Source organism: Maylandia zebra, linkage group LG17 (assembly GCF_041146795.1).
Source record: "Maylandia zebra isolate NMK-2024a linkage group LG17, Mzebra_GT3a, whole genome shotgun sequence".
NCBI lineage: Eukaryota > Metazoa > Chordata > Actinopteri > Cichliformes > Cichlidae > Maylandia > Maylandia zebra.
Window position 1 is genome coordinate 39,689,820 of NC_135183.1, and position 10,038 is coordinate 39,699,857.

Below are 10,038 nucleotides of genomic sequence, written 5' to 3' on the forward strand. Positions count from 1 at the left end.
ACATCTAAAACCTGCAGGACACTGGCCCTCGAGGCCTGGAGTTGCCCACCCCTGGTCTACGCCTTAGCGTTGGGTGAGGAGGTCAGTAAGTGAAAGAAAATGTTTAACGATGTGAAGTGCTACACATTTATGCGGCATCATTCATGATTGAAGAACGTGAATAATGGTTTAAAACACCTTATTAGTTTTTGACATTTTCCATTAAACGGTTCTCAAACGTCACTTAATATCCGAGTGTTTCTTGATTTGAGATTAGTCGTTTAGTCTAGAGATGGCACGATACCACTTTTTTATGTCCGATACCGATACCGATATCATAAATTTGGATATCTGCCGATACCGATATGAATCCGATATAGTGTTTTTTAATCAACAAAACTGTTTTTTAAATATCTTGCTGCATTTTGTATAAGTTCATACTCAAGTTTAAAACAACAACTACACTAAAGCTATTCTGTTATACCTGTATACAAAAAAAAATATTTAATAGTTCAGCAATACTGATCAATCTAATAAACTTAGACCTACACCATCCTCCCTATTCTGGTATTTTAAAGAGTACTTAGCATTAGGGCTGCCACAAACGATTATTTTGATAGTCGACTAGTCACCGATTATTTCTGCGATTAGTCGACTAATCAGATCATCATCCATTGGATGTAAAACGTACAGCTTATTGCACCAGCAGCATCTGCTCTTATATAACTATCATTAGCTTACAGCTTGAAGTGTTTAAGGTCTGTGCTAACTAAAAATAAAGACAAGATGATAGTTTATTAAAGTTTAATGAAATTTGCAGATTGTTTCGGTGAAGTTTAATAAACTCCTTGCTATCTAAAATATAACAGGACACCGGAGTAAACTCTCGAGCATCTCACACTTCTGATAATCAGCTGTCTGCTTGATGTTTATTCAGCTGTGTAAAAACTATAACTTTAATCTCAGCCAAACCGATTTACTCAGGAACAAATAAAACACTGAAAAAAGCCAAACAATAACATTTTAAGTTATCTAAGTGACTCATATATCATGTTTAACCTGAGTAGAGAAAGACTGCGGTGGGTTTGAAAACGATTTGCCGGGAGTCCGGTGTTCTCACGGCTCTAGTTAGCCTAGCCCCCGGCTAACTATCGAGCTAGTGGGTAACAGACGTCTCCGAAAACGTCGGAGCGCTTTTGAAAATATGCGGTGTCTTGATAAACTGAGCAGATATTTGAGGTTTACACAGCTACATTCTCGCCTGAAAATATGTTAAACGTTTATTTTGTGACCCAGAAAGAATAATAAGAGTAATATTAAAACTAACTAGCTGCCGCCATTGTTGGAAACTAAGCAGGGCCGCGCTATGAATTCTGGGACACAGCTTCTTCTTCTTCGGGGTTTAACGGTAGCTGACATCCTTGTACATGCAGTGCTGCCATCTTCTGTTTCAGTCCGTTATTACACTCTTAAATCCTGCCACTTATTCCTGCGTCTTTTGTGATCTTACAAAGCTTCAAACGACGCGTCGACTATTAAATCAGTCGTCGACGATTTTGATAGTCGACGTAATCGTGACTAGTCGACTAATCGTGGCAGCCCTACTTAGCATATATATTAAGCAACCTAACTAATAGAGTTCCAACTCCCAGCAACAATAAAAATAAATAAATAAAAAATAGGGAACCACCCCTCACGCTCCACCTCATGATGCTTAATCGACGTAATCAACCTTAATTTGATGCAGTGTGAAAAAAAAATGCACAGAAATCAATTATTTTTCAAGAAATATTAAATAGATTCAACATCTTTCTTCAACAAAATTGCAGACTGCACAGATGGTACCTTCCCAAAGGAAAAAGTACTATAGCTTACTAGGGTATATATATTAGACTTAATAGTTACTATATACAGTAATTGACTTCTATTCATTTTGCATCAAATTAAAACTTTGGGTGTCAGATAATTATTTATTAAAAGCTAGACATTTTAAATGAGAATAAGAAAGAAAAGTATGTCTTTGTGCCCCCTTTTCCCAGTTAATGCCCTATCGGCCCCCCTGGCTAAACTTTGCTAGATCCGCCCCTGCACAGTTACCAGCGTCAGCTACGTAGAAAAAGATCCTGGTGTAGAAAGTAATATTAAATACATTCTAACAATAGCTGATCAAGCTTAAACGTGCTGCTGTTGTTCAGCCGCTGGTTTCCTCTTTCTGGTGCAAAGTGGGCCAAAAGCAAACTAGAGACACGGACTCGCGACAGAAAAGCCGATCAGCTGATCGTTAAGCAGTTTCATGATTGAAGTAGCAGCAAGAAGAGGCAGTCGTTTGTTAAGCTTAACGCAGGAATGCTTTACAAACATTCAGAGATGGACTTACACACTTGCTTTACTTCTCTCGGGGATAACTTTATCGGAGATGAAATGCCAGGTTGCTAGCGAAGCTCCAAATGCTATCCAGACCACCACAGGTCCCGCATGCCACAGCTGCTCTATCACGTGATGCATACTGCTCCGACGTGCTAACGTTCTGAGGTGAGTTACGGCGTGTTGCAAGTTTTGTGAGGTGCTTTCGTGATATTTAATGGATCGGATTACATTTTTTATTTTTCTCCGATATCCGATCCAGTAATTTAGGTCAGTATCGGACCGATACCGATACGTAATATCGGATCGGTCCATCTCTAGTTTAGTCCAGTTTACTTTTCCTCGTTTAGTCGACCAAGTGTCAGGAACAAGGGTGATGTACAGAGCTGCAGAACAAAACAGAGGGACAAAGCTGATGAGGCATACCATGAAGACATGGGAAAGAGTTGAAGCCAGGTTAAGAAGAGAGGTGTCAATCAGTGCGTGGCAGTATGGTTTCATGCACCGAGTGGAAGAGCACTACAGATGTGACGCTTCACCGAGTCTTTATGGATCAGAGAAAGCAGATGATACAGTGCCAAGAGAGGAGCTGTGGTTCTGCATGAAGAAATCAAGAGTGGCAGAGAAGTATGTGAGGGTGGTGCAGGATGGGCGTAAGGATGGTGAGATTACATCAGGGATCTGCTCTGAGCCCACTCTGGTGTGCAGTGCTAATGGGCAGAGTGACAGGTGAGGCCAGAGAAGCACCTGTTTGCAGACGACACTCATCTGTAGTGAGAGTAGAAATCCAATATCCTATGAGGTGGAGGAATGCTCTGGAGAGAAGAGATGAAAATCAATAGAAGCATAAGTATAAATACGAGTCGGGCAGGTGGGACAGTGCAGACGCAAGGAGTAGAGACAGTGATGGTAGAAGAGCTTCAGTAGCTGGGACCATCGAAAGAAGTGAACAGTGCACATGAGGGGTGACGAAAAGAGTGCAGGCAGAGTGGAGGTGAGTGCAGGGGTGAAGCGTCAAAGTAGGATAGCAGCAAGAGGGAAGCAGACGGTTATAAGATGGTAATGAGACTTGCTATATGCATGGCTGGGTGTTGTTTGTGGCTGAGCTGCAGAGCAGGGATGGAGCAGTGGGTTCCGGCTGTGGTGAAGGAGAGGCTGACGCCACAACAGCCAATTATGCCTCCCCTACTGAAGTAGGACAGGGAACCTGGAGGACAGACAGCTGAGCAGAGCACAAAGCAGAGGGCTGACTCAAGTGAGTGCTAGGAAGTGACTTCACAAGTCACTTCCTTCTTCAATGCCCTGTACCAACACAGAGCGGAGCAGCTACCTGAATGCTGCTCCAACAGAGGTCGATCATCTTGTTAATAATTTCACCTCCTCACTACGTACGACTCTGGATACTGTAGCTCCTGTGAAAACTAAGGTCTCTAATCAGAAGTACCTGACTCCGTGGTATAATTCTCAAACACGTAGCCTAAAGCAGATGACTCGTAATCTGGAGAGGAAATGGCGTGTCACAAATTTAGAGGATCATCATTTAGCCTGGAGAAATAGTTTGTTGCTTTATAAGAAAGCCCTCCGCAAAGCCAGAACATCTTACTATTCATCACTGATTGAAGAAAATAAGAACAACCCCAGGTTTCTCTTCAGCTCTGTAGCCAGGCTGACAAACAGTCAGAGCTCTGTTGAGCCAACCATCCCTTTAACGTTAACTAGTAATGACTTCATGAACTTCTTCACTAATAACATTTTATCATTAGAGAAAAAATTACCAGTAAACATCCCACAGATGTAATATTATCTACAGCTACTCTTAGTACCATTGATGTTAAGTTAGACTCTTTTTCTCTAATTGATCTTTCTGAGTTAACTTCAATAATTACTTCCTCCAAACCATCAACGTGTCTTTTAGACCCCATTCCTACAAAACTGCTCAAAGAAGTCCTGCCATTAATTAATGCTTCGATCTTAAATATGATCAACCTATCTCTAATAATCAGCTATGTACCACAGGCCTTCAAGCTGGCTGTAGTTAAACCTTTACTCAAAAAGCATCTCTAGACCCAGCAGTCTTAGCTAATTATAGGCCAATCTCCAACCTTCCTTTCATATCAAACATCCTTGAAAGAGTAGTTGTCAAACAGCTAACAGATCATCTGTAGAGGTTTATTTGAAGAGTTTCAGTCAGGTTTCAGAGCTCATCACAGCACAGAAACAGCTTTAGTGAAGGTTACAAATGATCTTCTTATGGCCTCTGACAGTGGACTCATCTCTGTGCTTGTCCTGCTAGACCTCAGTGCAGCGTTCGATACTGTCGACCATAATATCCTATTAGAGCGATTAGAACATGCTGTAGGTATTACAGGTACTGCACTGCAGTGGTTTGTATCATATCTATCTAATAGACTCCAGTTTGTGCATGTAAATGGAGAGTCCTCTTCACACACTGAGGTTAATTATGGAGTTCCACAGGGTTCAGTGCTAGGACCAATTCTGTTTACATTATACATGCTTCCCTTAGGCAGCATCATTAGAAGACATAGCATACATTTTCACTGCTGTTCTGTCATTGCCTGTTCGTAGCTAGTACTAGCAAAATAAATGCAGTTATTTTGTTTATAGCGGTAATCAGTTCAAGTATTAGTATAACACTAAGTCTATTTTTATGTTTGTGAAGTAGGGGCTGGCGATATATCGAACTTACTCGATGTATCGCTAGTTTTTCCATGGCTGAAATCGCTTTATCATAAGCTGTTTGCAAAATGCGGTAATTTGACAAACATGCTGTAAAACTATTGTCGCTAAAAGGCAGCAGCGCCACAAATGTCTTCCACCAGCTGAAAAGTCATTACCTGCAAAATGAATGTTTACAACTCTGCATGTGACCGTCTCTCTACGCACCAAAGAACAAGTTAAATAAACTACCTGTGACGGTTAGTCGTTTTATAGTCGCTATCCAGACTTGTGTCTGTAATCTGAGGTCATCACATTTTTTTATTTTCTCATTTTTATATGTTATAAATAAAACAGAGCACCTTTTTAGTGTTGACCACAGACTTACTGTCACAGTCATTTGTGGAAAACCTCTGTGTGGGTAAAATCAAACGTTTCAATTCATTCAGACTTTTTGTTTTCATGTCTATTTGAATAAGTAAACCAGCGCAGTGTTCGGCACTACATGGTTAAAAATAACATTTAAGGTTATTTACACATATCGTGATATCAGATAAAAATATCGTGATATCAGGTAAAATATCGTGATATCAGGTAAAATATCGTGATATCAGGTAAAATATCGTGATATCAGATTTTCCTCATATCTCATGGCCCTCTCAGACAAAACTGTTTTTATTATAGTGGAAGTGTAATGTGAGGCATTCAGTTTAGCCGCAGGGTCATGCAGCGGTCATCATGCTACGCTCTATACACTTGACTTCATGCGTGTAAAACAAATATATAAATGTAAAACAATACTAATTAACTTGGGGAAATAAAAGAGGCTCAAATCTCTAATAAACAGATAACAAATAAATACATGGCATCGTCTCATTGTCAAAGAAGACAGGCAGAGGAGACAAGATGATGTTGATGTCTGGGAAGGAAAGCGGACATTTCTATGTCTTCTCTGATCTCACTGACGATTCTCCACCACAGCGATGCACTTTGACTGCTTTACACTCTTTAGCGTTAGGAGGCGGCTAATCGCTTCGAGTCAGGAGATGCTAGAGCGAGATTTCCCTTCCAGGCCTGCAGTTAGCCGTTTGATCTGTCTCTGAAACAAAAGTTTGGCTTTCTTAAAAACGTATCACTGTCCTAACGCTGCCCATGAACAGCTGCTCTGTTGCTGAGGATCAATCATTTGGGAAACTGAAGCGATGCCTCCTCTGGCCTCCTCTCTTCCACTCCTTCAAGCTTTTTATGCCACTACTCCACATCTTTGCTCTCCTGTGCTTCATCGCATTTTGCTGGTCATCTCTGCACTTTGCTCCCCCCCACCTGTCATCTGACCTCCGTGTGTGGCTCACAGCTGATCGCTGGACAGCTGGTTTCCACTGATAATGTTTTATGGTCCAACTCCTCATACCTGGAAACCAGTACTGTTTGGATGTGGTGCTCTGTGCACACACTAAGTGATGTGAATTGCACTTTTAGAAAAAAGGGAGAGTTTTTAAAGCAAAGCTTTTTATACTAATGTTAAAACAACGGTTCCCCAGCATTAATCAATAATCCATCCTCACCATCTTTGACTTTTCCTCTCAGTGTCAAGCTCTGCTGCAAACAGACAGACCCAGCTCTCAAAAGTCTCCATGATTCTGTTCATCTGGACATGAATCAACTTTTGATTGTGTTCATGGTCCAGATGAACAGAATCAGCTTCCTGGGATTTCCACACCTGGACTCTGGTCACACATTAATGACCACATCCTCTAAATATGGACATTTGTGACAGTTGGTTCAGGGGGTTGGAAAGCTCATCTGTAACCGGAAGGTTGCCGGTTGGATCCCCCAGCTCTCTCTGTCCTGGTCGTTGTGTCCTTGGGCAAGACACTTCACCTACCGCCTACTGGTGATGGCCAGAGGGGCCGATGGCGCGATATGTCAGCCTGGCTTCTGTCAGTCTGCCCCAGGGCAGCTGTGGCTACAACTGTGGTTTGCCTGCAGTGTGTGAATGTGAGAGTGAATGAATAGTGGAATTTGGGTGCCTAGAAAAGCGCTTTATAAATGCAATCCATTACTGACATGTCCAATTTTGGATGAACAGAATGCAACTGAAAAGCACCATCAAACACAGTCGCAGCTCAAGCTCAGCTCTCATTACTTCAGTCACTTTGGAGCTTTATCCAAGTTTCCAATGCACAGCAGGTTCAAATAGTTTCTCCGTCCTACAAAGTCCTGAAAATAATCAGAGTGAAGCTAATTCAATAACCAGCCAAACACAAACTTACAGAATTTAGAAATGATTATTTTTAAATAGGGTCAGAAAAGCTACGGTTTACTGATTGTTTATGTTTACACAGCTTGAGACATGCTGGGAAATGCAACATGAAGGTCGTGTTAGGGAATAAAGACTGATTATCTATCCAGCTGCACAGCAGCAGAGCTGGATAACCGATGGATCACAGTTTGCTAACTGTACTGTACAGTTAGCAGCCTTGAATTATCCCAGTGTTCTGGGACGACGTTTAATCCTCTCAGGGTGATGTCCAAACTGAGGCACCAAAATATTCATCCCAGGTTTCCCTTTAAATCTGTAGTTAGAGCCATAAAATAATTGTAACCAAACATGGAATATTCTCAGTGAGACGCAGTGAGAGAGATGATCCAGAAACGACTCAAACCAGCTGCTGGAGAACGGTGCAGCAGGGACAGGTGAGACTTCATCTGCAGTTTTTCATATAAAACAGCGCTGTGTGCGTGGACCAGGGCTCAACACGTCCTGCACCAGATGTTATCTGGAGTTTGAATGGCACATGAAAAAAGCCCGTCTAAAATACACACTAAACCATTTTATGAAGAGGCCTCAGAGTCATACCTGAGCTCAGATTTGTGATTATAGACATTTGAAGAGAAACCAGCAGATGCGCCTGTAGCCGACACACCGCAGATGCTCCAGAGACTAAAATCCAGAGTCAGCGCAGTCTTTAAATGCTTTTATTTTTAGTCTCTGGTGAGCTCGGGCCCCTGGAGCTCTCACTACAGAGCTGCAGTGACAGAGACGTGGACACAGGAACTCTCCAAATGTTCACGCAGGAGTTCTGGACCCTAAGATGGGTGCTGCCAAAGCCTGTGGCGGATTTCTCATGTTCTGTATGACATAGCAGGGAAATGTGTTCACGTCAGACATGAGCTGCAGTGTTGTTTGTTCCAAACTTTGACACAAAGCTATCCTGCTGTGTGCTTCAGGCTGCTGTCGTGGTCCAGCAGGGAGGCCTGTGACCTGCAGAATCAAGGCTAGGCTACGTGGTCGGTGCAGACACCGCTGAGGACACAGCCTGATGCTTTCTGCCTGTGGCGGAGATGCTAGTCATCTTGTGTCACATTAATAAAAGTAGCATGTGTGGCTAAATCACACCTCAAACACCACAAGCACGACTCGGGCTAGCCTCCAGGTCCACCATCAGCAGCCTTCTGAGCGCAGGCCTCGCAGCACCGCTCGCCGTCAAACTTTGTCCGCACCACAATTCCGCACGACACAGCACGAAGCGCTAAACTGCGTCTTTGTGCTTTGAACAGCGGTGTGTGCGCGCGCGCGTGTGTGCGCGTGCTGTTGTCGCAGCAGGCTGCAGATGCTGTGAGGCTGGAGAGAGAGGCGAGCAGGCCCGACACAAACACAGCTCCGCAGCCGGAGCTTCCCCCGCCACGGAGCCCGGCCCGCGAGCCGGGTGAGCCGGGGCCGCTCGCATTTCCAGCCCTGCGCCGCAGCCCACCGCCCGGGCTCCAGCCGCCGTTTCCCGAACCTTTCCATCCAATTACCTCCGCTCGGAGCCCGTGTCCCCTGCCCAGCTTCGACCCGCTGCCGTGGGGCTTACCTCCTCATCCTGCGGACCTCCCGGGATCCCCGACGAGCAGGACGAGTCCAGTCCGGCGCCCAGCTCGTCCAGGCCCCGCTCCCTGCCCGGCTCCAGCTCCGTAGTGTCTCCGTTAAAGACGGGCGGTGGGGACTCGGCGCTGCTCAACGCCGCCATTTTAAACTGCGAGAAAGTGAGTGGAAAATAATCGAGGAAAACGCAACCCGGTGCTGAGGACAGGAGGGGGAGACAGAGGCACGGGCCAGAGCTCCGGACCTCTTTCGATTGAGTAAAACCGGAAAAAGCAGCCGTTTGAAACGACCACGGAGAGCTTCTTACAGCCTTCCTGCGTCCACCTGCCGCTGGGAGCTTCAGGTGCCCGGGACGCTGAACACGCAGGAGTGCTGCAAGGTAGCAACCCTGGATGACCTGAAGCGTGCCGAGTGCCAGGATTCAGCCCCTCAGTACTCAGCGTGGTAGGAAACGCGGGCTTAGCATGAGCGAACCGTGGCTGATTATGAGTGTGCGCTCAGCCAAAGTGAAACAAGTCCGCACAAAGATGGCAATGCAGTGAGACCCGAACATTAACAACATTGAATTAAAACTTTTATTCACATCAAGTCCACTTATTTAGCAGCCTTCTTATAGATCACAAGTGGGGAACTCCAAGTGTCCAGGGCCGGTGTCCTGCAGGTTCTAGATACCTGAATCAAATGATTAGTTCATAACCAGACCTCTGGAGAACTTCAAGACATTTAAATCAGCTGTGTTGGATCAAGGACACATCTAAGACCTGCAGGACACAGGCCCTGGAGGCCTGGAGTTCCCCACCCCTGGTTTAGTAACTACCTGCAATAGCAAACCTTTTTCTTAATGTCACGGAAGTCAGAATGCAGTAAATGGATGGGCTGCTACTTAAAGAACACCTTAATACTCAATGTGAGCACTCGAAGTACTTTCTCCTACAATGAGACGCCTCATTCACCCAGTCGCACACACTCATAGTGCTTTTATCTGTGCCCAAGTACTGTCCGACCGACACACACACACACACACACACACACACTGCATCCATCAGAGTGTCTCAGGGTTCAGTATGTTGCCCAATGATACTTCAACTCTTGGACAGTAGGAGCTGGCAATCATCCCGATTGGTCGATGACTCCACCAGCCACAAATTGTT

General features: G+C 44.5%; 1 protein-coding gene across 2 annotated transcripts in view; it reads right to left on the reverse strand.

Moving 5' to 3' along the window:
- Nucleotides 1-9,324, reverse strand: part of braf (B-Raf proto-oncogene, serine/threonine kinase) — a 32,027-nt gene extending 22,703 nt beyond the window's left edge. Inside the window, exon 1 of one of the 2 annotated variants that reach the window (XM_004553743.6) lies at nucleotides 8,877-9,324. In XM_004553743.6, the coding sequence (XP_004553800.1) occupies nucleotides 8,877-9,032 (156 nt within the window). In that variant the 5' untranslated portion in view covers nucleotides 9,033-9,324. The remainder of the gene's footprint in view (nucleotides 1-8,876) is intronic. The other variant, XM_004553744.6, reaches the window with a different exon arrangement.
- Between the last annotated feature and the right edge of the window lie 714 nt (nucleotides 9,325-10,038).